The sequence below is a fragment of the Leguminivora glycinivorella genome, chromosome Z, assembly GCF_023078275.1.
Source record: "Leguminivora glycinivorella isolate SPB_JAAS2020 chromosome Z, LegGlyc_1.1, whole genome shotgun sequence".
NCBI lineage: Eukaryota > Metazoa > Arthropoda > Insecta > Lepidoptera > Tortricidae > Leguminivora > Leguminivora glycinivorella.
The window spans coordinates 20606739-20633815 of record NC_062998.1 but is presented as its reverse complement, the minus strand read 5'-3'; the positions used below and the strand labels follow the sequence as shown (position 1 = coordinate 20633815).

The window sequence follows — 27077 nt, the reverse complement described above, 5'->3', positions numbered from 1 at the left end:
GCACGAGCGTTCGTTCGGAATAATTTATATACTCTTTGCTCTGGCACAAATGCCGTTTAAAAAAAGTAGCAAAATATTTGAAACAAATTCGAAATACAGACAGGCTAGGCTTTGGTCTCAACCACAGACCTATAGATAAATCTCAACAAATGACAAACAACAAAACAAAAATTGAAAACATTTGAAGTGAATGGATTATTCAAAATTTCATTTCAAATTTCACCGGATTCAGTGTCCCTCAAGTAAAGTCCAGTATAATATAATGGAGAATAGGTAGGTATTAGAAATTAAAGTCACTGTTCTAAAGTAAAAAAAATTGAACATGTATTTATTTTATAATATAATTATATACATCGAATGAATATAATTATATTTTGCAATAGAAAAAACGACATTATTTACATTTTATAAATGAAGACTTGTATATATTTCAAAAATTGTGCCTTTTACTTAAATTATATTCTTAAAAGTAATCCTAGAACGAATACATAATATATAATATGTACCCGAGTATTTAAAATAGTCTCGCAATTAGAATTATCTACTCAAAAAGTTTCTATTGTTAGCAATAGTAATTAAAACTTTTTTTATTGGTGCTGATCGTGTTTTGGATATCTATAATAGGTAGGCTGTTTTAGGTATCCATGAAGTACCATCACAATGAAGCTCACCTACTTTGCTTATTTAACCTGATAGGTAATTATTTTAACTTCGCCAATTGACAGGTTGCTGTGGCATGGTTAGTGAAATATAAACCTTTAAACAAATTCATTGTGTGTTATATTTAAAAGGAAAGTAACTAAAGGCACCCACCACCATATTAATCTTTTCTAGTGACACTCTAATTCTGCTTTGGTGGAGTGTCCTCCGCTGTAAATGGGTTGTAATTCTTCAGCCCAACAAGCTCCATTGAAACTTCCCACAGTTTCTTAGCATATTCGTCGTTTAGAGCCTTTCTAGCCGGTGTTTTAACAACACAGTCACTGGAATGATAATGTATAAATTAACATCATATACTTGTATTCAAATGTAGATTTAAATTACCAAGTAGCAAAATATGTAAAACCAGTTATGTTGTTGTTATAGATATGTTAAGATTTATCAGCTCATTAAAAACTTAAGTGTAAATATATCATCTTAACTAATTAAAAATATTAATATTTTTAATTAGTTAAGATATAATATAATTAATATATTAATATAATTTTTAAGCTAACTATTAACTCAACTCAACTATACCTATAATATAAACCAGTCTCATCAGCACATTTTTCATCAACTGAGCAATATATGGTTGTTTGTGCACCAAGTTCGGGAGACTTAAGGAATGGCATAAATACTACGCCGATGAGTCTCCGGGCTCCACGAAATAAGCTGTCATCCAAATGTCTACCTAACTCAGTTTTTATTACTCCTGGATGCAAACTGTATGTATGTATACCATCAATGTTATGTTCCTGCAAAATAATCATGGTTAAATTAAACCTCAACCACAGAATAAACATGCATTAACATTTAACCAAAAACTATTGATATACCTTCAATTTAGAAGCCAGCTCCTTAGAGAACAAAACATTTGCAAGCTTGCTTTGAGAATAAGCTTCTGCAGGGCTGTAGGACCTCTTTTTATAATTTAAGTCATCAAAGTTGATGTCATATCCTAAAAAAAAACATACATTGTAACAATTCCTGTGTTTAATATAAAATACACCATGCATGAAATAAAGCATCAGATAATTATAAGAGACATGGCTAGTAATTATTTTCTAACCCAATTTCTATTTAATAAATTGCATAGAAATATATACAGCAAATCAGTTGACCATAACATCACACTACTTGTTCACCACATTACCAAATTATTTTAACAGTTCTTTAAAAAAAGCTGTTTCGACTATCAGGAAAGTAGCCTATTACAGCAAAAATAGACCGAAATATGTATACAATACAATACAAAAGTATAGTGCCTTTTTGGCTACACTTACTGGTATGGGCTGCGGAGGAGACAGTCACAATCCTTGCTGGAGTGCTGCTTCTCATGCGGGGCAAAAGAAGCATAGTTAACAAAAAGTGTGCCAAATGGTTTGTACCAAACTGCATTTCAAACCCATCTTCTGTATAACTCTTAGGGCACATCATGACTCCGGCATTATTCACTAGGATTTTAATCTGTTGTTCAGTGTCTAATATTGTCTTGGCACATTCTCGGATGGACTTCAAAGAAGCTAGATCACATTTTACAAGTACCAGCTTGCCTGCCTCTGTAACATGCTTGCATTTTTCCTCTATTTCAGACTTGACAAGTGCTGCTTTTTCTAAATCTCGGCAGGCCATTATTACTTTTGCTCCTGGAATAAGAAACATTTATTACATTTACTAGCATGGTCTGTAACGGAATGGAAGTAAGTCCCAACACTAGACAAAATGTTAGAAATATTTTAGAGCCATAAGATTCTTCCCTAGTGATCATAGTAAATATATTATGTAATGTATAGCCAATTGGCTCACTTTAGCAAAATTGTTAAGAGGATACTGGTCATTTTCATCAGATAGCTTTGGAACACACCACAAACATTTTCCTAACAAGCTAACAATACTAACAATGCTCGCGCCGAACTTTGAAATACCTTAGCAAACACGGTCGATTTGCAAAAGGAAAATAGTAGTAACAAACCTCTTTTATAAAAATCTAAAGCAGTCTCTTTGCCTATTCCGGAACTACATCCCGTAATCACAGCAGTCTTGCCGACCAACTTGGCCGTGCTCAAGCAGCGTCCACTAAAGAATGGCATTTTATTTTATTTAGCTAGGATAAGTGAACTGTAACAAAAAAGCAAAAATATAACACAACAATATAATTAAAAGAAAGTAATTCTTTTGTACAGACGAATATATAATATTCTTCTACCAGATTTTATTAGATATTCGTGTAGATAAATTTAACTTTTTACCTACGGTGTTTATAAACAGTAAGAAGTTCGGTTACACGAGAACAAACACGTAGCAGTAATGTAAAAGTTATCGCACAAAACTAACGGTACACAAAAAGTTGATGTCATGTATGTTAACGTACCTTTTCTAACTGTCAATGTCAAATCATGAAAGGGATCCGGACCGGATGTGGATGGAAGCCGGATTAAAGCCGGATTCAGGAGCCCCAAGGAACAGTATGTTTGGAAACATACAAACTCGGATTATCGTTTTTTTTTTTTCAAAAAATACGGTTATTGTTTTTCTTTTTGAAGAGGAATCGATAAATCTTATTCACACGAGCGGTAAAGGCATTCGACAATTTTAAGTAAGTATTTGAACGTATCTGGATACCTGGATACCCACCGCGAACTTTCAAAATTTATTATCCGTGATAAAATCATTAAAAATATATTGAAAACATTTAAAACATACATGAATACTAAATGAGTCTATTGAAGATATCTTCGGTATGCATTAGTAGTGTTATATCTATAATAAATAATTAAAATATAACTACATTTTAAAGTTTGGCGATCATACTTCGAACAAATAACTAAAATGTTCAATAGCAGATATCTTTAATTAAAACACGCACTAAACCCAAAGGCCTCATTTATCTCGTTTGAGCTTAACCATCATACCTATGCATATACCACTGATATCCTATAGTACCAGTTTTGTAAGGAAACCGGTTTTTTCATATTACACTTATGTACATACACATCCGTACTCGACGTATCTAAAATAGTCAGCCAGTTTCACCCGCGCTGTTGCGAACAGCGTTTATTAAATTAGCGGTTGCTGGATCAATACGTCTATCAATTCGATGTTTAAAACGTTACCAAATCCTTAGATACCTAAATTATTAAATAGCGACCACCCGAAAAGGGCAGTAGAAAATTTATCGAAAAATATAATATTTTATTTAAAGCTGACCAATTATGGATTACTTAAGCGGCTGGTGCAAGAGTGGCAGGAGGCTGGAAGGAATGACAGCCATCGTAACGGGCAGCAACACGGGCATCGGCAGAGAAACGGCCCTGGATTTATATTTGAGAGGTAGGTCATAAGTACCTAAAAATCTATTCGCTTAAAAAAAACTTTTAATGCAAAAGGGATGCATAGCGTTTGTGGTGTTGGTGTGCATTTCCGTATTGATTTTGAGACATATAATTTGTTCTGATACTTATAATAAGTATATATAAGGTCCTAATTTATTAGATGTAGATATTTTTACAGCTGATAGTACTCGGTCTCTGGAGTATATTAAACCGTGAAACATTATAGCTTTTACAATGTTTTTATGGAGAAAACGGAAAAACAAATTTGCTACGTAAAAACACCCTGTTTATGTAATTATTAAATGAAAACTCATTGAACAGATTCTAATACCTCTTTTACGTACCACTTAACTGTAACTGGCCACTTCAATGACATATGCAGTTTTCCCGCCGAACCTTTACGACATTTACAACAAACAATTGTTGACATGACAGACAGTGTTATTGTGACATGTGATAATGCACATGATGATTTTTTTTTTTAGACGAAATTATAATTAATTTTTTGACGTGATAACGTCTAATAACTCGTTACTACGGGCAGCATGCACGAAAAAGATGACGTCATTGTCCCGTTTCGCAATATAGTTTTTGCGCCATCTATTGGCGCGCGTTGGAACTAAGCGGCTGATCGATGCGCTCGGTATGGTTATAGCGTGTGGCCTGAGTAAAGCACCACAGCTGGGACAGATGGCGCGCCCGTGTGTTGTTCTCGTTAAGCTGAGTTTAGACCAGCAAGTTATTGCTGCAAGTTTTGAGACGCAACTATAGGTAAGAGTGAGTGGCAAATATCTGCATCTCTTTCTAGCATATACTTCTGTCTCAAAACTTGCAGCAGCGCCGCAGAGATGGGCAAATCGTAATCGATTCCGGATTACACGATTACTTGATTTTACTTTGTAATCCACTACTGGGTGTCAGATTACTTGTAATGTAATCAAGTAAAGCTAGGAACACACTACGCGGACGTCCGTCGTGAATCGACCGCGGACGGGAATCTGGACAATGACATTACACATAACCGTGCAAACTATCGGTCGACGGACGCGGACGTGGCCTTGAGCGCACGGACGTCCGATCGAAATCTGGCTCTCTGGATGTTTTGTTCCGTGCACACTGATAGGTCGCGGTCGCGGTCGTTTTACGACGGACGTCCGCGTAGTATGTTCCTAGCTTGAAACGGTAAATTACCATTACATATAAAGGAATCACTAATCATCTATACAATAATTACTATTACCAATAATTCGGAATCATAGTCGATTCAAAATAACTGAAATTATTGACTTGATTACTTTCAGATTACAAATATGTAGTACCTCAGATTGCTGACTGTCACTTTGACACAAAAGTCATCACCAATTTGGAATCTGACATTGCTGACTGTCACTTTGACACAAAAGTCGTCATGGGTGTCGTAAAATAGGTTTTAGGGGGTGCTGATTCCAAAATGAATGACCAATGTGGAATCTGACATTGCTGACTGTCACTTTGACACAAAAGTCGTCATGGGTGTCGTAAAATAGGTTTTAGGGAGTGCTGATTCCAAAATTAATGAACAATGTGGAATCTGACATTGCTGACTGTCACTTTGACACAAAAGTCGTCATGGGTGTCGTAAAATAGGTTTTAGGGGGTGCTGATTCCAAAATTAATGACCAATTTGGAATCTGACATTGCTGACTGTCACTTTGACACAAAAGTCGTCATGGGTATCGTAAAATAGGTTTTAGGGGGTGCTGATTCCAAAATGAATGACCAATGTGGAATCTCACATTGCTGACTGTCACTTTGACACAAAAGTCGTCATGGGTGTCGTAAAATAGGTTTTAGGGAGTGCTGATTCCAAAATTAATGAACAATGTGGAATCTGACATTGCTGACTGTCACTTTGACACAAAAGTCGTCATGGGTGTCGTAAAATAGGTTTTAGGGGGTGCTGATTCCAAAATTAATGACCAATTTGGAATCTGACATTGCTGACTGTCACTTTGACACAAAAGTCGTCATGGGTATCGTAAAAGAGGTTTTAGGGGGTGCTGATTCCAAAATGAATGACCAATGTGGAATCTGACATTGCTGACTGTCACTTTGACACAAAAGTCGTCATGGGTGTCGTAAAATAGGTTTTAGGGAGTGCTGATTCCAAAATTAATGAACAATGTGGAATCTGACATTGCTGACTGTCACTTTGACACAAAAGTCGTCATGGGTGTCGTAAAATAGGTTTTAGGGGTGCTGATTCCAAAATTAATGAACAATGTGGAATCTGACATTGCTGACTGTCACTTTGACACAAAAGTCGTCATGTGTGTCGTAAAATAGGTTTTAGGGGGTGCTGATTCCAAAATTAATAACCAATTTGGAATCTGACATTGCTGACTGTCACTTTGACACAAAAGTCGTCACGGGTGTCGTAAAATGGCTTTCAGAGGGTGCTGATTCCAAAATTAATGAACAATGTGGAATCTGACATTGCTGACTGTCACTTTGACACAAAAGTCATCATGGGTTTGTTATATAAACTTTTTCTTCTCCATTAATATTTACTGAGATATTAGGGTTCTAAGATTAGTAAATGGCACTAGCACTTTAATAAAATTAACGCGTGTCTCGCAAACGGTCTAGGATACAAAATGACGACTTTTATATAGGTATAAGTTAGGTTCGTTAGGTATCTTCAAACGGCCGAAGGCTCCTATTCTGTGCAGTTTCTGTAATAAGCGGGGCTCCGTCGATATCGCTTTCTGTCTCTGGCGCCTTAGTAATGTTACGGGAAAATTTTGCAACTTTGCACCACTCTAACTCCTAAATTAGTAGGTTTTAAAAAAACTTTAATTTATAAAAGATGCTTATTTTAATGCATTCTTTCTAATAAGAACAAAACACTATGCTAGAAAGAGTGCAGAGGAAGTTCTGTAGGCACATTTACAAACGACTGTACGGATATTACCCATATAATTATGTATCCATCTCTATTCGTAACAGGAATGGTTGGTCTTCAAACTCTAGAAACCAGACGGAAACTGCTGTCTATACTGTTAGGAAAACCGTCCGAAATCAAAAACAATTTTTGTTAGTTAAAAAAGTTACATGAAAAGATTTCTTAATTTATATTTAAAGTTAATTATTTTAATGTAAAGTATCATGTGTTAAAATATCTGCAACTAATAAATTAGGACCTTAGCTACATATTAAGTACTTACATATAACGGGAATACGGGGCGACTAGAATGTGTATACATTTATTTTCCCCTCACTAATAGCTCGGAAACAAGTGTTTTGTCCTTTAATACCAGCGGGTAAAAACGCATTTTATCCACTAGTGGATAAAGTAATTTGACCTTGAATATAGGCAAATTTTAATTTTTTTTAAATTGATAAAAGTGGGTTATCTAGTGATGAAGATGTTTTTCCACCTGTGGAAATACTGGAAGCAGTGATAAATGCGTTTTTTGCGTTGTACTTTCCTCGCTATAGTGAGGGGAAAAGTTTTGTGTTATACACGGGAGCAATAGTACATTACATCAGAGGCCGGGAAAGGAGGATTTCCGGCCAAGCGGGTATATACGGCCGAGCGAGCGTGCGAGCGAGGCCGGATAGGGATACGAGGCCGGGAATCCGTTTTCACGCCGAGGCATGTATAGTGCTTTTCTCAAACATACAATGAAATAAAAAAAATGCTCTAAAGGACAATATTTTATAAAAAAAGTTACTTTGCAGGCCTAGGCCTGAAAAATAATATGAAATCCCTTTACAGTCCTCTCGAGTTGTTGCGCCCAAAAAGCGATACTTCCCAGCCCATTTTAAGGAACGTAAAGACAATATTTCATTGCATGTTTGAGAAAATGTATTTTACTTCTCGTGTTGGAAAACTCGCCAAGTTCAGGATTCTATTTTCGAACCACTCGCTTCGCTCGTGGTTCAACTATAGAATCCTTTCACTTGCTCGTTTTTCAATTCCACTCGTCGTTAAAATACAACTTTGCACCCTTGTATAACAAATAACTATTTTATAGTACCTACGTATTTATATCGATCACACGGACAAGAATATAATAGTTGTATTTGGTTGTATATATCTCAATATTTTAATGGATACCTAATAGTCAAGATTTAATATACGTGTACCATCTTTAAAACTGCTGCTATGTCACGAGCTGCCATACAAACAAGTCGAATTGGACTCCCAGCAGATATAAAAGTATCGATTAATTTAATAGGTACTACTTAAAATAAAATTTCTTCGATTTATATCTACCGTAAAACAGCATTTCCTATCTTACTATCTCAAATGATTATATACTGATAGGTACTTAATACATATATATTGTTAATCATAACAAAATAATCATTTATAATAATCAGAACAAAACGTAGCTTATCTTAATTGAAATCTAGATTGAATGCTCGTTGTAAGTATTTAACATTAATAACATATACCTACATACCTAATTTTATTTACTTATGCACTAGACTAACTTTAATTCGCAGGCTGCCGTGTCATTATGGCATGTCGCGATACTAATAAAGCAAATGTGGCCAAATCCGAAATTGAGACATTACATGAAAGTACTGAAGGAAAAGGTAGTCTGATAGTTCGAAAACTGGATACCTCCAGCCTGAACTCCGTGCGCGAGTTCGCATCCCTGGTGTTAGCCGAGGAAGGCAAGGTTGAGATCCTAGTGAACAATGCTGGAGTCATGATGGCGCCGCGGGGCATCTCGGAAGACGGGTTCGAAATGCACATGGCCACGAACCACTTTGGACACGCTCTGCTCACGCTCCTGTTGTTGCCGAAGCTTGCTAGCTGCACTCACGCCAGGGTCGTGTTCGTGTCGTCAATTGTACACGAACGTAAGGATCGCATTGTTCATATACTTATTTATTTAACCGTTATACTTCAAATTAGACAACCGTTCTACTTAAGTATACATAGGCAGCAGGTACCTATCTATTGGATACGATACCTATACCTAGACTTGTTAAGTAAATTTTTGTTAAAATAGTACATAACGATACAAGTGCGTAAAAAAACCGGCCAAGAGCATGTCGGGCCACGCTCAGTGTAGGGTTCCGTAGTTTTCCGTATTTTTCTCAAAAACTACTGAACCTATCAAGTTCAAAACAATTTTCCTAGAAAGTCTTTATAAAGTTCTACTTTTGTGATTTTTTTCATATTTTTTAAACATATGGTTTAAAAGTTAGAGGGGGGACGCACTTTTTTTTCCTTTAGGAGCGATTATTTCCGAAAATATTAATATTATCAAAAAACGATCTTAGTAAACCCTTATTCATTTTTAACCGTCGCCTCATATCTCAAGAAGGACGGTTATCAAGTCGTCTGTATGTTTTTTTATTTTTTATGTTTGTTCCTCGATATCTCCGTCGTTCCTGGACCGATTTTGAAAATTTTTTTTTTGATTGAATGTATATACATACAGATTGGTCCCATTTTTCTCAGAACCCAGTTCTGATGATGGGATCCTGGAGAAATCGAGGGAACTCCTCAAATCTGAAAGGCATACATATGGTGATTTTTGTGTTAATAAAGGAACAGCATGCATTTAGGTACGGAACAGTGACATTTGGTGCAGTGGAACTGCTGATGATGGCCAGAACGGAACTCTTCAAATCTGAACGGCACGCTTATAGTGACTTGGGTATTTTTATACGAACAGCATGCACTTTCGTACAGAACAGTGACATTTGGTGCAGTGGAATTTCTGATGATGGTCAGAACCGAACTCCTCAAATCTGAACGGCACGCTTATAGTGACTTTGGTATTTTTATAAGAACAGCATGCACTTTCGTCCAGAACAGTGACATTTGGTGCAGTGGAACTGCTGATGATGGCCAGAACCAAACTCCTCAAATCTGAACGGCATACTTATAGTGACTTTGGTATTTTTATAAGAACAGCATGCACTTTCGTCCAGAACAGTGACATTTGGTGCAGTGGAACTGCTGATGATGGCCAGAACCAAACTCCTCAAATCTGAACGGCACGCTTATAGTGACTTTGGTATTTTTATAAGAACATCATGCACTTTCGTTCAGAACAGTGACATTTGGTGCAGTGGAACTGCTGATGATGGCCAGAACCAAACTCCTCAAATCTGAACGGCACGCTTATAGTGACTTTGCCATTTTTATAAGAACAGCATGCACTTTCATCCAGAACAGTGACATTTGGTGCAGTGGAATTTCTGATGATGGTCAGAACCGAACTCCTCAAATCTGAACGGCATACTTATAGTGACTTTGGTATTTTTATAAGAACAGCATGCACTTTCGTCCAGAACAGTGACATTTGGTGCAGTGGAACTGCTGATGATGGCCAGAACCAAACTCCTCAAACCTGAACGGCACACTCATAGTGACTTTGGTATTTTTGTAAGAAAAGCATGCATTTAAGTTCAGAACAGTGACATTTATTTAGTTATGTTTGTTAAGCATATGTTTTGAAGTCAAAGTTTGTCAAGCTTCGATTTCTTATAATATAATCGGATTCATGAGGAATTGAGGAAACTCCTCAAACCTTAACGTTATACGTATATTCATTTGTGTTTCCATCTAATAATTAAAGCATTAAAAGCAGTTTTAAAAAATACTTACATATTTCTACATAATCCAACATTCGCAAGTAGCTTTCACCAGAACCCGAAAGGCGACGGTTTTTTTTTTCTTAAAAATTATTAAATACCTATCCAACAATATATCACACGTTGGGGTTGGAATAAAAAAAAAATTCAGCCCCCACTGTACATGTAGGGGGGGTACCCCAATAAAACATTTATTTCCATTTTTTATTTTTGCACTTTGTTGGCGTGATTGATATACATATTGGTACCAAATTTCAGCTGTCTAGTGCTAACGGTTACTGAGATTATCCGCGGACGGACGGACGGACGGACGGACGGACGGACGGACGGACAGACAGACATGGCGAAACTATAAGGGTTCCTAGTTGACTACGGAACCCTAAAAAGGAAGTTCGAAACGAGTGGCGATAAATTAAAACACGACCGAAGGGAGTGTTTTAAATCTAAACGAGTTACGAATTTCCTTTTCGCACGTGTATCGTACGACGTTTTCAGTACAGATGAGCCTCCGAAGTTTCGACCTGGCATATAATGAACCACTTCTCGCACTAGTGCGTAAAAAAAACACCATCTGTACTGAAAAATATTATTCATTATAATTAACAACGTTTGAGACATTTAGGTAAATATCATCTTTAAGTACGACATACTTGTTAGGATTGCATCGCAGTGATGATCATACATCTCTAACTTACCTTTATGCCGCGGGTACAATTATACTTACTGGTATGTTTCAGGTGCAGAGTTGGATTTCGGTGATATGAACTATGAAACTACAAAATATGATCCTCTAACGGCCTATTGTCGCAGCAAAGTCGCAAATGTATTGTTTGCTCGAGCCCTTTCTCAAAAATTACGGGTAATTTACTAACTCCCATCGCCGAACCTGAGAACAACCCAACCTGTAATAATACTAATAACCCTATGGCCACCACCACCCAAAGGCCATGCAATACGTATTCAGAATATCCCATGTCCATAACTTTGTACAGTAAGTAGCACTGGAAAGTAGGTACTTACGTAAATACGTAGAAGGCTCTTATGCCTCTAGGTAAGCCGCTTGTCCCGCTTGATACTATTCACACTACATGGCATTTAAATTCTACTGTGTAAACGACTTTACCGGTTGCATTTCAAAAATAGTATAGTGTGAATTTTCTGAGATGAACTTTTCGCTTTAGCCGTAATCTGTTAAACAAAGGCATTTGTTTCTATTATTCACGGCGGCTAGCTCCCGTTTAAACGGCACGCGCTATAGTCTCAGTGTAGTTAAAAAGCAACTACGAGTATCATGATAGTAATAAGGTTCAAATCCATAAAAAGACCTTTCGGAGATAACACGTTTTGTCATCTTCAAAAAAAGTTATCTGCATACTGCAAACTGTTTAATAAATTTGAACCTTATTGCTATCATGATAGTTGCTTTTTAACTACACTGAGACTTTAGCACGTGCTGTGGAAACGGGAGCTAGCCGCCGGGAATAATAGAAACAAAGGCCTCTGTTTAACAGATTACGGCTAAAGCGAAAAGTTGATCTCAGAATTCATACTTTAATTCGTTTAACACAATTTCGAACGGCGAATTTTGGTAACAAACGTCTACAGTTGTACACTAGTAACCTACCTACACACAACACTTACTTTTTCATAGCAGGATTACAACATAGCGAACGTGAGCACATACAGCCTGCACCCCGGCGTCATCAGCACCGAGATCGGCCGGCACTTCAGCGACACCTACTTCCCTGGCACGACATGGATCTTCGACAACATACTGTCCTGGTTCTCCAAGTCGCCTCGCTGCGGGGCGCAGACCTCCATATACTGCGCACTGGATGAAAAGTGCGCTGATCAGTCCGGACTTTATTACAGGTTCATATTTTAGTTTTCTTCTTCTCAGATCAGCCTCATGTTTTGAAGTAGCAGTAGTAGTAGTAGTAAAACACTTTATTTTACCACATCTGTTATTTTACCAGAAAATAATACAACACACAGGAAAAAGAGCTTATTACAAGTACAAAGGCGAACTTATCCCTTTAAGGGGTCTCTTCCAGTTAACCTTTGAGCAATTGAGGGAGAATTGGAGATGGTAGGCATACAGTACAAACGGCGCAGGAAATGGATTCTAGGTAATAATAAATTATAACTTACACTAACATGCAATATATATGAATAAATACATAATATACAACTATTCAAATAGCAAATAATATAAATATAAAGTAATAATATAATATGAAGTTGCAACTTTATACAGGAAGCAATTTTGCGAGCGAGGGAGCCAAACTCGTTTCGCGCTCACCTTACTCGTTAATAAGAGTTGAACAGAAAAGTGATCGAAGGTAAACTAAAGTTCAGGGATAAGTTCTGTTTCTTTACGATTTATTTTCGACATGTGCGAAGGTAGCAACAGATTAAGTTCTTGGCTAATATTGGATACATTGAGGTATACTGGTATATGTACTACGTAGTACATACACCTCAATAATTGGATATAATAACAACCAACAGACAAGGGCCTCAAGAATCTGTAAAAGAAACACACATTTATGTGTAAATACTTAACAAGGTTATTGAAGTAAGAAAACAAAGACATTCAAGACTTGTTGAATTTACGTTTAGGTACTTGTTATTATTTTTGATGGTGACTAAAGAAGTTTACTAATTAGGTGCTTTGACCTCGTTTACGGTTCTTGCGCTATTACCTAGGTACATAACATGATGTTGTGATGTTAATCGAATTATCTTTTGTTTCCTTTTTTAGCGACTGTGCGGTAAAGGCTTCGTCAAAATATAGCCAAAACTACGCTAACGCTGAAGAACTTTGGAATGTGACCTTAACATCTCTAAAGATAAGTCAAGATACCTTGTTTAGCGACTTGGCAACTGACGTTACTCACCTATAGACATAAAATAAAAGAACATGAATGGATTTAGAGTGAATGAGGGGACAGTGGTTCGGTAGAAAACAGTTGGATACAGTGGCTCAAGCTATTACACATATTGGTCTAGCAATTACATACATCTTAAGCCAGCGTTCCCTACTTTACCCTATTCCACGCGATCGACATAATGGAAATATGTAGTAAGTATGCCTTTGTAAATAGGTAAAATCCGTTGCCCGCGTTTGCGACAGTTGGTGTTTCTCATACCTACGAGTATGTACTTTATTGTACCTGATATATTATAAAATAATACAATTATTATTCGAGTATGTAGGTATGTAGGCACTGTTATACACGACAAATATTATAGTAATAGCAGAGTGATTCTGCTCTGCTATTACTATAATATTTGTAATATTTTATAATATAAGGCAGTATGGTGTAATAGGTATATACTTTTCACCACACCAACTGTTAAAGATCAATTTTGCTATTCGAAAACGGATAGCAAAATTGCATTTTATCCACAAGAGTGCAAAGTAATCTCATACAAATTTTAACTTGATGTCTTATGCTGGTTGGTAGAATTTACCTATAAATGATGATTTTGAATCATACATATTGAATAGATTGATGGATTTGATTTAGTTTCATGTTTTATAGACAGTATTTTGTTCGTATTGGTGTGGTGAAAAACTTTGTGTTTCACTCGGTGGCAAAGTTTGTTTAACCTTCGTGCCTTGAAACCCTCGCAACGCTTAAGATTCCACTTTTTGAACCACTCGCTGTGCTCGCGGTTCAATATAGGAATCTTTCGCTCGCTCGGGTATCAATATTGGCACGTGCGGTTAAACAACTACTTTGCCCCCTTGTAAAACAAATAACTATTATTATTACTACCTACTTTTAAATGAGAATATAATATTCTGCAAACATTTTAAATAAATCTCTCATTTTTATTAGTGTGTCTTATAAAATATTCTCCCCACCCTCTCTTTGCTTTCAGACAAAGGCAATTAGTACCTACTGAAAAATTTACATACAGTATCATCAAACGTTTTGATGCTCGGGTGACCATACTTTAAAGAGAAAGAATAGAATGATCATGCAATTCATGAAGCTTACCGGATTATATCTATTGAGTAAAGATATTGAATTGGCAGTTAGATATCATTTTTGTTTAAGATTTCTTCCTGCAAGGTCAGGTTTTCATTAGTGAATGAAATGTCATTTTTCGTTTCAATCAATATTTTATTTACTATTGCACATACATCTGTAGGTAACACCTACCCGGGAGGAGGTAGTGATATTCGGCATTTTATAATACTTAATTAATAATGATTGATGTATTGGATATTGACGCAGGATATTGTCCGAACATCTAAAGGTACTTCAGTTTGTTCTAAAATACTTTACCTACCTTGGAACAAGGTGTATAAAGTTTCACCACATATCTAGACATTACCTGTATAAAATCAGATTTTATTTACTCCGTGGCATTGCGCAGGAATCTTGGATATTGTGTACTCGTGCGTCCAGTGGCGGTGCGTCAAAATGATTCGCAGGCAAGTCAATTATAATTTATGCTCCATATTTTCTTAATTAGTAGTAAAATTGGATATGTTTCATAAGGCCGCATTGTCACTGGCAAGGTACTACCGATACACCAACCATTAAGCCCTTGTGCCTTAGAACGTTTTCATAGTATCAGATCATATTAAAGGTATCGGACGTAGGACCGGTATCCTATATTATATTAAAGCAGCCATCTTTACATCCGATATCGGATCGGATAATGTGAAAACGCGCTTAATTTGGCATCTAACCTAACCGATAAATTGACATACGGTAGGTAGCTAATGTAGCTATTATCAAGAAAGTTGCTGCGAGACACAAGAGTACCTACATCGTTGGAAGCCAACAAAAAAAGGTAATGGGACTTATTATACGACAATTGCACGTGTAGCGTAAATGAGAGACAATCTTGATTGACAAACTTGCCATTGACAAGATTACACTTGGCTTGGCATTTGGTCACACTACTCGCACTAGATGATGAACGTGTTTATTCAATTATGTATATTGATTCACAAAATAGCGTCCACGCAACTGGTTACGTAACCACGGCAAAATTAAATGTCACAAGTCACACAAAACCAAATTTTTGTGACGTTAATGGATTGGTAAATAAAAACAAACCACTCATAGCGTATACGTGGCAGCTTAACACGCTACAGGAGGGGTCAATTCTCCATACAAACGCTCTCGACTATTTCCTCTCTGGTTTTTGAAAAGCAATGATTTTTTTCAACACAGATTATTATTATTTTTATCTGTGTCGGATCGGAACGTTTTGATTTTTTTATATTCTTTTTTTTTAAAGACGCTGGAGCCCATCAAAAATTTCCAAAAACGGCGTTATTGATTATGGCGTAATAAAAATTTAAAATTGGTGACAATTAGCCAAAAAAACTAAACGGTCCGGACACAGATTTTTTCATTGTTATTCAGATTTTCAAATTTCGTTACAAATGATTAAGTTTTGAAGGAGGAAATAGTCGAGAGCAGAAACTTGATTTTAAAGATTTTTTCGCAATATCTTTTAACTGAGTTGTTCTTAATGGACAATTTTTTTTTGATAAATCTAGTTAATAACATTAGTATATTAAACTAGAGTTCCCAAATTGAAAGGGGGGGGGGGGTCCTTTCCATTTTGGCATTTTCGCTCCTGTAGCGTCTTAACTATCAGCAAAGTAATAAGCCCGAAGCCGGCAGGGCAGCGCCAGCGGTGCGCTGCCCGGTAGTAATATATGGTAGGTATTTGGAATGGCCATTTAATGTACAAGTACATGAAATTTAAGTCGTGAATATACAACGTCAGTCTGTGATTACAACGCCAACGAATTTATTTTGTACAGTTAAAATGTGTGTGAAAGTATTCGTAACTCGTATTAATCTTCCTTTAAACACTCCCTTCGGTCGTGTTTTTTTTGCCACTCGTTTCTGATTTCCTGTTTCACGTCGATAAATACCTAGTCGAGTCTTATCCGAGTGTACTTTATATTCGACTAAGTGAGAATACGTATCTATCCCTACATCATTCCATCCCATCATAAGGTTGAAGTACAAATAGGTACCTCAGACAATATCCTCCTCTCATATACACTAGTTTATTACATGTAAGGGTGTTTCAAATTTGAGCACTATCACGGAGCATAACGGGCAGACGAATTATGAGGGTTCCTAGTTGATTATCTAGAAAACAACTTCAGGAGATATAATAAATACATACATAAGTAGGTACGTTAAAATGTTTGTCGATTTTTTCGCAAACATCCAAATAGGTATTTTGAAGTAGGTATGCAAAAGCTCGGGTAATATGAAGGATAGATTGGCTGACGATTATAGTAAATATTCTTTACTATAAAGGTTTGTGAATGTTAAATTGGATTACAGATAGCTGTGCGGCTAAACAGCAAGTACGGCGCGGACGCAGTCTGCCCACGAGCTTAGTAAAAAATATCAGACCCTTTAAAGAATAAACATTTTCGAAGTTTATCAGTCAATTAAAATTCAATTGTTGTTCACGGCTTAAATATCACCCATTTGTACATTTGTGGAACTGATCTACAATATCAATATTTTACATAATTTTTGATTTAGGTACATAAATTATTACTATGCATAACAATAACGGACGATATAATATCAACATAAATGCCTTTTGTTAAAAAAAATTGCTACTTAAAATAAACTGTGCAATAACACACCTAATAAATATTTACATAACAGCACCAAAAGGTCTTGCTTAGATTAAAATACGACATACAATAAATTAAGGAAAATAATAAAATGACAGTAGTCCTGTCAATTCATATCAAACTTGCACAAGTTTAAAATTAGTTTCTATTAGCAGCAGAATGTTTACCCTGCAGGAATACCACCGCTGGTGGCCGTGACCATAACAAAAGCTGCGTGAGTCTTATTTGACGCTATCACACAATACCGCTAAAAGAAACTGCATGCAAAACCACAGTAACAACAAAGAACTGCTGCTATTAGAAAATAATTTGATGTTACCATTACAAAGCTACATATTTATAACAACTTCCAACAGATTTGTTTACAATTATGTTGAGCTTCTGTGAAGTTGATAAACATCCCACACAATTGCACACACAATAATACATTCAGCTGACTAGGCATAAAGCATTTTCCTAAATACCTCATAAGAAGCATTTACTATTCCCCAACTTAGGAATGCTCTAGAAATGTTAAGAAGAGCTCCATGGTAGAAATTCGCAAATTTAGAGCCACGTTTGCGTAAAATATAACTAAATTCATATGCCACTGTTCTATGAGGTCCTCCTAATTCACATTGCATTGCAATTTTAATGACATTCAGGGGATAAAATAAAGTACTTAGAAAAGCACCAATGGTTGCGCCCGCCAGGAAGTCTTGAAGACTTTTATATAGCACTTGCTCTTGAGGTGGCAATAGTAGCCGTACTTCGTCACGTATTATAAAAAACATAGCATTTGAGGGACCATTTCTCATTAATATGGGAGTGAGCCCTCTGTAAAATTCTTTGATCCCATACCTACCTGCAATGTGTCGAGTTGCATGTGCTGTATTTTTGAACTCCTTGTGAAACTTAGGGTGGATTAGTAAAGTTTGGATCCTTTCAAACGGCATGAGGGTTGCTTCTACACAGCCAGCCACCAAGCCTGCTACTGTTTTGGCAACATAAGGATTAACACAGTAGTTTAGTTGAGGTTGCAGAACTTCATTGTACACTCCAAACATGAGGGACATGGACACAGAGCGCTGCAACAGAGGTGGCAGCATCCCACGATACAAATATGCTGCTCCCTCTTTTTGTAGTTGATTTAAGGCAAAAGTTGTTTCAACTCCATGCATCATCTGAAAAGACAAAATAATCTTTGTAAGTACTTTGGTGACATAAAAGTCTGTATTTTATTTAAAATCCAAATGTTACATAAAGAAATTATTAATTTGTATATGTATCTGAACAACTTGTAAATATAACCCTTGTTATTTATATATTTTGGAAACATTGGTCTATATTGTGATTATAAAGTGTTTGTGTGATCATAAGCTTGTGAAATAACAGACATGCAAAGAATGATTCTTATTAGAATGTAGACCAGTACTTCCCTCCCATAGTTTGGGAATGCTATTAAAAATGTAACAAAATCTATGCTTTGTGAGAAGCACTTTATTATTAAATTAAATAAGTTTGGTGTAGTACCTGTCTAAATATGAGTTTGTTAAGAGGGTAGCTAATGATGATGTTGCAGAAGGCGGCGCCTCCGCCGCACACGAACTCCTTCCAGTGGGTGACATCAGGCAGTGGCTCTCCACTTTCACACGCAGTCTCCACAGGCTGAACTCCCGTCATTGCTCTTCCCTTTTCTCACATAGCTACATTCTAATCTCAGCAACTCCTACCTGCACGACAGACGGATAGAATATAATATACATACTTTGTTAGGTTAACAGAAACGAAACAAACCACTTATCAATTCTGTATTAGACTACAAATTTTTATCCTTTAAATATATCAAACTTACTATGGTATTCGTTACTCGAAGTACTCTTCTAGACACCGTTAATACGTAAATAAAAAATCAAAAAACAATTAATTATGTAAAACGTTACGTGTAAAATAGGAAATACTAATTCCTCAGTGTCAATGCCATACTTTACGTCACCGAAAGTTATAATCTAAGGGTCGGTTAATCAAGGTATTAAGCCCTGTTGATGATGAGCAAACAGTATGAAAATAATGTACAGTTTTCTGAAGTGTGTTTTGTTTTGTAATACTATACTAAATTACAGCACTTTGGAGGCGCTCGTTCGCGCAGTGCTGAACACTCCAAATTATCATATGAAAATTATGAAATGACATTTGTTTGTCAAATCAAAATTGACAGTTTTTTCTTAAAGCAGTGGCGGACGATAGAATTTTATTCAGACACTTTAGGGCCCGCGCACACGGAGGCAACAGTTGCTCGGCGACTTTCGTATTTGTATGAAAAGTTGCGTCGCCTCGTGTGCGCACTTTCATACTAGGCCATGGTCGCGACAAAAAAGTCGCCGGCAACAGTTGCCCGTGTGCGCACACTCTTAGGCCCCCCACAGACGGGAGACAAAACTGTTTTGTCTCCGTCGTATTTGTATGAAAAGTTGCGTTGCCTCGTGTGCGCACCTTCATACTAGCTCATAGACCGAGCGACGGAGACAAAACAGTTTTGTCGCCCGTGTGCGCGGAGCCTTACTGTCGAAAGAACCTCTAAACTGGTGGACAAAGGCTCCCCACAGACAGTCTTAAAAATTCATAATCTTAAAAAAAACTTGTATGCAATCTGACAGTTCAAACTGACACTGACAAGACACTGACAGATCTGTCAGTGTCAATTGCATACAAATTTTTTTTAAGATTATGAATTTTTAAGACTGTCTGTGGGGAGCCAAAGGCCGGCAACAGACGAGTCTTAATTTTCATAATCTTAAAAAAAAAATTGTATGCAAACTGACACTGACAGATCTGTCAGTGTCAGTTTGAACTGTCAATTTGCATACAAATTTTGACGTGATAACGTCTAATAACTCGTTACTACGGGCTGCATGCACGAAAAAGATGACGTCATTGTCCCGTTCCCCAAGGCCAGCAAGCGAGAGCGCGGCACGACAGGTGGTTTGTGTATGGACCATTTTCAGGCACACGCTAGCCGTTCCGCCGGCGTAACAAGTGGCAGAGGAGAGGGCCGCGAAACGCCCGCCTGTATAGTCGCGCGGCACGTACTGCTTTTTAACCGACTTCAAAAAAGGAGGAGGTTCTCAATTCGACTGAATGTTTTTTTTTTTTTTTTTTGTATGTATGTTCCTCGATATCTCCGAGAATTGTGGACCGATTTTCAAATTTTTTTTTTGATCGAACGGGTATAACCCCGAGATGGTCCCATTGGCACCAAGTCAGGGTCTGATGATGGGATCCTGGAGAAATCGAGGGAACTCTTCAAATGTTATAGGCACATGTAATGTTTTCAGTGTATTTTTCAAAGGTAAACCAGTATTTACGCCTGATGGTAATAATTTTATGTGGCTGAGCTGATGATGGAAGGTCAACTCCTCAATGGTTAGGAGTTAAAGGATAATTCTTTCACTAGTGTACATGTATTCGGACTGATACATATAATATCAATAGGAACCACTAAAAATCAACAAATAAATAAACTTTTTTAACAAAAAATAAAACCGCCTTCAAAAATAAGCGCGTTACAAAACACGGAGAAACTAAAAAGCAAAAAATAATAAACCTTTGAATTCAGATTTCTTATCGTATTGCAATAATCTAAACATCCAAATTATAAACAAATCAATTATTTTTGGAGTCGGTGCCAGCCTGCGTATGAGTTGGGTGGGGCAAACAGGCAATAGCAAGGCGACGAACAGGTCTGGTACCGACTGCAAAAATAATTGATTTGTTTATAATTTGGATGTTTAGATTATTGCAATACGATAAGAAATCTGAATTCAAAGGTTTATTATTTTTTGCTTTTTAGTTTCTCCGTGTTTTGTAACGCGCTTATCTGAGTATTACGTAATACGTAGTAATTTATTAGTACTAGTGATCTTTTTTGTTTCTGTTTTATAATATTGGTAATGGTGGATATTAGTGAAAACATACATACATATAATCACGCCTATATCCCCTGCGGGGTAGACAGAGCTTGCATTTATGTGACTACACTACAAAGTACGTATATGTATTATAAAATACCTACCTGCCTAAAGTCTAGGGAAGGTAAAAAAGTAAATGACCATTTTATAAAAGTACTCGTAAATCATAAAATTCATAAAATATTTTTTCATTTTATTTCATTGGGCCGACCGACCGGCGCGGCGACCCTAAGTGCGTTTTCACATTATCCGATCCGATATCGGATGTCGGACCGACATCCCATACATTACAGGACCTTGGATTTTTTCTATTGAAACCCTTCCGACATCCGATATCGGATCGGATAAATTTAATGTGAAAACGGCCTAACGTATTAATCACACCGGCCGCAGTCATCGCGCCTAGCCTAGCATAAAAGATACAAGTGAACTCAAATGTTTATAAACAAATGTTGAAATGTTATTGTGATTTTCATGTGTGTTCAATACAATTGCGGCAATATAGATAAGTAATTCTTGCATTTGAATATCTCATCGTTTAATCTATACCTCAGAATATATAATAGTACAAGTACAGAAGGCCCACTGTTTTGATGTTCACGAAATGCCGCCTTTTGAATGCCTACAAAATTCTAACAAAGAAACGAGCCGCACGTGCGCAGCGTCGGACGATAGGGTTGCCTATGAATTAAAACGATTCAATACTATTATATTCAAGTCTTGGGTACTTTCTAGGTATATACATGTACAGTATTTATATATTATTGTTGAAATCCCAACATCACAAGCCTTATTGAACTTTTCCGTGTGACTTGAGCAATAGTAGATCTGTGTAATATTGTCCTATTTTATTCATGATGTTTATTTAACTAAGCATTATAAGCCATTCACTTTAAAAGTAGCTTTAAAAAACTCGCGACGTAAAGTAACAATAGAAAGTGGGAACGTGAGTTCCGTGAAAACGCACCGCGCGCCACTCATTATTAGGCCGCGAACTCGCGGCCGCCAGCATGTACTTTGTAGCGCGGCGATAGAATCGCGGAGTGAGCCGCCCCTGTCTATACTACTGTTATGTTTGACGTTATCACGTCAAACTACCGTCCGTAAACCGACTTTACAGACAACCAACTTTTTTTTAAGATTATGAATTTTTAAGACTGTCTGTTGCCGGCCAAAGAGCATTGAATCATCACCAAATCACTACGTTTTAGAGAGCGCGCACACGGGCAACTTTTGGCAGCGACTTTTTTGTCGCGGCCATGGCTTAGTATGAAAGTGCGCTCACGAAGCGACGCAACTTTTCATACAAATACGAAAGTCGCCGAGCAACTTTGTCTCCCGTGGGCGCGCACCCTTACGTCGCGCCGTAATACACACGTGTGTGGAGGGCGTTTTATATGTATTTGTGTGTGTTAAAGTGCTAACATACGACCGCTCCGTACCGAGACCTTTGAAAGCTTTACATTTTTTTACCGGAAGTGAAAGCAGCTTGACTTTGGCTCCGCGCACACGGGCGACAAAACTGTTTTGTCTCCGTCACTCGGTCTATGGGCTAGTATGAAGGTGCGCACACGAGGCGACGCAACTTTTCATACAAATACGAAAGTCGCCGAGCAACTGTTGCCTCCGTGTGCGCGGGGCCTTTTCGGCAAGGGATAGTCAACTGTCATCAAAATGTCACCCGGTTTGGTCGTCAAATCCTGAACTGAAGTGAATAATTTTGTGTTGTTGATGCTGTTACCGCTACGTGTGTGTCTATTTTCACTCGGTTTATTCCGATAACTGAATCTATAAATTCCTATGGCGGCACTGCTTAAGAAGAGAGCTTTGGCTGAATATAATAAATCTTTTCAGGTAGTTGTCTTTATGCTTTAAGAATAAAGTATTTTCTCATAATAAAGTGGCTTCTTGCAACAAAACCTAAAAAACAATCTAACCATTTATTATTGATTATAATCGTAATTTTCAGGATGGTCCACCGTCTAAAAAGCTGCACATAGTTAAGAAGCCACTTATAGGAAGTTCCGCGGCAGCATTCGTTGGTTTACTAGAAAAATGTAAGTCTAGTGAAGAAGCATTGCAACTACTACTGCGCATATCTGACTGTCTGCAGTTCCAGGAATCTGACGTAGAGGAGGCTATCAAGAAACTCTCAGAGCACTTTCAGTCGGAAGAAGACTCTGTGGTTAGAGTCAAGATATTATGGCTGTTCTGTGACATTGGACTAGAGTGCCCTGTCGCTAACCTCAACAACTTGATTGATCTCACCACACTCCTTATCAAGAATGAGACATCACATAAGGTATTGTTATGGTGCTTTGTTCTTACTTATGATATAATGTACTGTTTTGACACATTTTTTTCTATATGTGATATTAAGTTGTAAATGTAGGTAATGTTGACTTCATTTTAATTAATCTATATTAAAATGAAGACTAACTTGTCAAGTTTTTATAGGTATTTGAAATACTACTGTATAATAGGCTTGTGCCGTTTCGTTCGTTGATCGGAGCGCTCCGATCTCGTTCCATCGCTCCCACGAACTAGTTCGCTCTTTTAGGTCTTTTGCTCATTTAGTTCAGCTAGACCAGCGACCACTGCGATCAGAACGAATGGGACCGAATAGTGTCAAAATGATACGAATAGTCTACAGATAGAAACTTTCCGGGCCGAAAGGTTGTAAGTAACCGAAGTTTAATATGAAAACTTGACTTTTTTGTTGCTCTGCTAAGTAGCTCTCGCTCTCGGTCGGCGCAGTCACACATTCGTTCTCAATCCAAACCGCTCGCGCTCGCCGATCCTATACTGAACTAAATGAGCAAAGACCGATTCACAGACCACGGAAAGATTCAGTTCATTTCGGTCATTGATGGGATTTTATTCCTAACAGTTCATAGTTCGTGAACGACACAAGCCTACTGTATAAGCAAAACATTGTGGCGGAATGGTGTATGGTCACGGACTTTAATTGTTGATCCACTTCTAGCTCATTTTATACTGTACATTTCAGAGTTAAGCATAGTTAAGCTATGACGTTCCAGTATAAAATGAGCTAGAAGTGGATCAACAATTAAAGTCCGTGACTGTACCAAAAGTTACTAAATCTTTTGCTTTGACATTAAATCCTTGATGTAATCACTAGGTATTAGTTTTTGTTTTGTTTAATGAATAATAAATAAATAAAGCCCATAGGGGTGACATTAATCAATTTGATAGGGTACTTCTTGCCCCAGTGTTAGAAGCAAGTAGATTATTTTGTCTACATGAAATAATGAATTATTATACCAACATTTTTGAAAAAGTCTATAAACTAAAAGCAGTTATAAAATTGTCAGGTTTAGCTCCTAAAATCTACGTTAATAAATTTCTAATTATATTGAGATGATTTTCAGGTGATAGCCCAAGGTTTAGCCACCTTACTGAAACTGGGAGCTAAACTGTCTGATGACAAGATCCTCATGATGCGGCTGGTGTCGGTGGCCCGGGAGAACCTCAAGGACACCAGCCACCAGGTCAAGTGCCGCTGCCTGCAGCTCATCAGCGAGCTCTACCCGCTGTGCCCTGAAATGGACAGAACATTGGAAACCATAGCTGAGGCTGATGCTGTGGTTAAACTACTTGCAGAGTATTCTAATGCTGAGGTAATGATATTAGCTAAACAAAAGAATAGAGGTCAATGTGTTGAAGACTGGTTGGCGAAACTCCCATAAATAAATATAAATAAATAAATAAATATTATAGGACATTCTTACACAGATTGACTGAGAGGCCCACGGTAAGCTCAAGAAGGCTCGTGTTGTGGGTACTCAGACAACGATATATATAATATATAAATACTTATATATATAGAAAACATCCATGACTCAGGAATAAATATCTGTGCTCATCACACAAATAAATGCCCTTACCGGGATTCGAACCCGGGACCGCGGCGTAGAAGGCAGGGTCACTACCGACTGCACCAGACCGGTCGTCGCTAATACGACCTTACCTTCTGTAAGTGGAAATAATGAAAGAGCTTGTAGTACATACATCTAATCTTGCTTGATAGACCATGACATCTCAACATGTCATGTCATGTCACTCTACATATTGACCTTGTAGGCTTGTACAATTTTATAATAAAAAATTTTGTGAGCGTCAGGACCCCTGGACCACTACAGATATTTGATGTTTAGTACATACTAAAATTTAGTACCTATTTGATACTATTTGGTACCTGAGTACATATATTTGGTACCTCCACTGATATCGAAAAATCGAGCAAATAAAGTGGCCAGACATTCTGACGTCAGGATGTCTGGACCATTTTTGGTTTACATAGTTCTAGACAACACTACTAATTGATATCTTAGTCAATATTTACTACCTATTTGGTACCTGTCAATATATTTTTTTCAAATTTTTTTGGCGTACCAGAAAAAAGTTATGACGGAATTTAAAGTTGTGAGCCCGGCCGTGCCGTTGAAGTATGTAGCGCCAGTCAAAAGAATAGAGGCGAATCCGCCTGCCCTCCTGCGCGTCAACTTAAAAAGAAATTTATTTTTAGGCACTCGCACATCATCTCTACTGACTAGTGGCATTCATATAGTCGAAATATAAAAGTAATTAGTGTAATTACACTAGTTTTCAACTTTAAATTCCATCATAACTTTTTTCTGGTACGCCAAAAAAATTTGAAAAAAATATATTGACAGGTACCAAATAGGTAGTAAATATTGACTAAGATATCAATTAGTAGTGTTGTCTAGAACTATGTAAACCAAAAATGGTCCAGACATCCTGACGTCAGAATGTCTGGCCACTTTATTCGCTCGATTTTTCGATATCAGTGGAGGTACCAAATATATGTACTCAGGTACCAAATAGTATCAAATAGGTACTAAATTTTAGTATGTACTAAACATCAAATATCTGTAGTGGTCCAGGGGTCCTGACGCTCACAAAATTTTTAAAGTAACATTTATTATGTTATATAATATGTTCCACCTATGTTTTATTTGGGAGTTTTTGTGACAATAAAATTTTATTAGTTCAAACTGTTCAAAGTTCAGTAATTTTGAGTTTACTGATCTGTTAGTAACGTTATAATAATAATAAAATTAATAAATCACTTTATTTCGACCAACTGGGATCATACAATTTAGGTACACACATAAAATATCACAAATAATCACACTTAATAACAATAAAATTAGTTAAACTTATGTTATGTAATATACCCCAGAGAGGCTCTTTGGTTGGTTGAGTAGCACTACATAGTGTTTATTCAAAATAGGCACAGTGCTTGTTGATTTGCGGAAGCTGCCCTGCAAAACTACTTGACTGAAATCAACTATCATATTGGTTGAACAGATAGCAACCCAAGTAAAGGGTGGAGTATGGTTTTTGTTACTCATTTATTACAACTAAATCAGATAAATATTGGCAAAGAGGCTGGCTAATTCAGGCTTGTAAAGCATTTCTGAAGCATACTCCTTGCGTTATCCTTGCGGCTCATGGGAGCCTGGAGTCCGCTTTGACAACTAATCCCAAGATTTGGCGTAGGCACTAATTTTTCGAAAGGGACTGCCATCTGACCTTCCAGCTCGAAGGGTAACTAGGCCTTATTGGAATCAGTCCGGTTTCCTCACGATGTTTTCCTTCACCGAAAAGCGACTGGCAAATATCAAATGACATTTCGCACATAAGTTCCGAAAAACTCATTGGTACGAGCCGGGGTTCGAATCCGCGATCACCGGATTGAAAGTCGCACGCTCTTACCGCTAGGCCACCAGCGCTTCTGAGCGTTTATGAATAACGTCATAATAGACTAAGAGCCCAAAGCCGCTAGACCTTCCTCAT

The 27077-nt window shown here is 37.2% G+C and overlaps 4 protein-coding genes across 9 annotated transcripts in view; 2 read left to right on the top strand and 2 right to left on the bottom strand.

Annotated features, from left to right (window-relative positions):
* Nucleotides 1-345: 345 nt before the first annotated feature.
* On the bottom strand, nucleotides 346-3336 carry LOC125241371 (retinol dehydrogenase 13-like). Of its 3 annotated transcripts, none has more exons than XM_048149825.1 (6): nucleotides 3074-3336; nucleotides 2675-2820; nucleotides 1986-2348; nucleotides 1539-1660; nucleotides 1240-1457; nucleotides 346-983 (listed from the first exon to the last, which is right to left on the bottom strand). In XM_048149825.1, the coding sequence occupies exons 2-6, from the start codon at nucleotides 2790-2792 to the stop codon at nucleotides 842-844; spliced, it is 963 nt and encodes a 320-aa protein (XP_048005782.1). In that variant the 5' UTR covers nucleotides 2793-2820; nucleotides 3074-3336; the 3' UTR covers nucleotides 346-841. The 3 variants fall into 3 exon arrangements, with proteins under 3 accessions (XP_048005782.1, XP_048005781.1, XP_048005780.1); XM_048149824.1 differs by lacking the exon at nucleotides 3074-3336 and adding an exon at nucleotides 2952-3070 and having other exon boundaries at nucleotides 347-983; XM_048149823.1 differs by lacking the exon at nucleotides 3074-3336 and adding an exon at nucleotides 2956-3064 and having other exon boundaries at nucleotides 347-983.
* On the top strand, nucleotides 2303-14098 carry LOC125241370 (retinol dehydrogenase 13-like). 4 transcript variants are annotated; one of them, XM_048149820.1, is made up of 6 exons: nucleotides 2303-2402; nucleotides 3905-4032; nucleotides 8529-8891; nucleotides 11378-11499; nucleotides 12292-12512; nucleotides 13405-14098. In XM_048149820.1, exons 2-6 carry the CDS (start codon nucleotides 3915-3917, stop codon nucleotides 13544-13546), a joined length of 966 nt encoding a protein of 321 aa, XP_048005777.1. In that variant the 5' UTR covers nucleotides 2303-2402; nucleotides 3905-3914; the 3' UTR covers nucleotides 13547-14098. The 4 variants fall into 4 exon arrangements, with proteins under 4 accessions (XP_048005777.1, XP_048005779.1, XP_048005775.1 ...); XM_048149822.1 differs by lacking the exons at nucleotides 2303-2402; nucleotides 13405-14098 and adding an exon at nucleotides 12617-12674 and having other exon boundaries at nucleotides 3506-4032; XM_048149818.1 differs by lacking the exon at nucleotides 2303-2402 and having other exon boundaries at nucleotides 3508-4032.
* A 2086-nt stretch (nucleotides 14099-16184) lies between these two features.
* On the bottom strand, nucleotides 16185-19421 carry LOC125241029 (mitochondrial nicotinamide adenine dinucleotide transporter SLC25A51). The gene is made up of 3 exons (XM_048149304.1): nucleotides 19121-19421; nucleotides 18799-18998; nucleotides 16185-18449 (listed from the first exon to the last, which is right to left on the bottom strand). Exons 2-3 carry the CDS (start codon nucleotides 18946-18948, stop codon nucleotides 17724-17726), a joined length of 876 nt encoding a protein of 291 aa, XP_048005261.1. The 5' UTR covers nucleotides 18949-18998; nucleotides 19121-19421; the 3' UTR covers nucleotides 16185-17723.
* A 3485-nt stretch (nucleotides 19422-22906) lies between these two features.
* The window catches only part of LOC125241003 (integrator complex subunit 4), a 28849-nt gene continuing 24678 nt past the window's right edge, over nucleotides 22907-27077 (top strand). The window contains 3 exon segments of the mRNA XM_048149261.1: nucleotides 22907-23087; nucleotides 23203-23535; nucleotides 24626-24874. Coding sequence (XP_048005218.1) covers nucleotides 23034-23087; nucleotides 23203-23535; nucleotides 24626-24874 — 636 coding nt within the window. The 5' untranslated portion in view covers nucleotides 22907-23033.

Coding starts and splice junctions, on each gene's coding strand:
- LOC125241371 (XM_048149825.1), bottom strand. CDS start 2,792: ATGCCATTCTTTAGTGGACGCTGCTTGAGCACGGCCAAGTTGGTCGGC. Junction 2,349..2,674: donor TTTAGATTTTTATAAAAGAG/GTTTGTTACTAC, acceptor TTCTTATTCCAG/GAGCAAAAGTAATAATGGCC. Junction 1,458..1,538: donor AGCTGGCTTCTAAATTGAAG/GTATATCAATAG, acceptor ATTATTTTGCAG/GAACATAACATTGATGGTAT.
- LOC125241370 (XM_048149820.1), top strand. CDS start 3,915: ATGGATTACTTAAGCGGCTGGTGCAAGAGTGGCAGGAGGCTGGAAGGA. Junction 4,033..8,528: donor CCTGGATTTATATTTGAGAG/GTAGGTCATAAG, acceptor TTTAATTCGCAG/GCTGCCGTGTCATTATGGCA. Junction 8,892..11,377: donor GTCGTCAATTGTACACGAAC/GTAAGGATCGCA, acceptor GGTATGTTTCAG/GTGCAGAGTTGGATTTCGGT.
- LOC125241029 (XM_048149304.1), bottom strand. CDS start 18,948: ATGACGGGAGTTCAGCCTGTGGAGACTGCGTGTGAAAGTGGAGAGCCA. Junction 18,450..18,798: donor ACAAACTCATATTTAGACAG/GTACTACACCAA, acceptor TTGTCTTTTCAG/ATGATGCATGGAGTTGAAAC.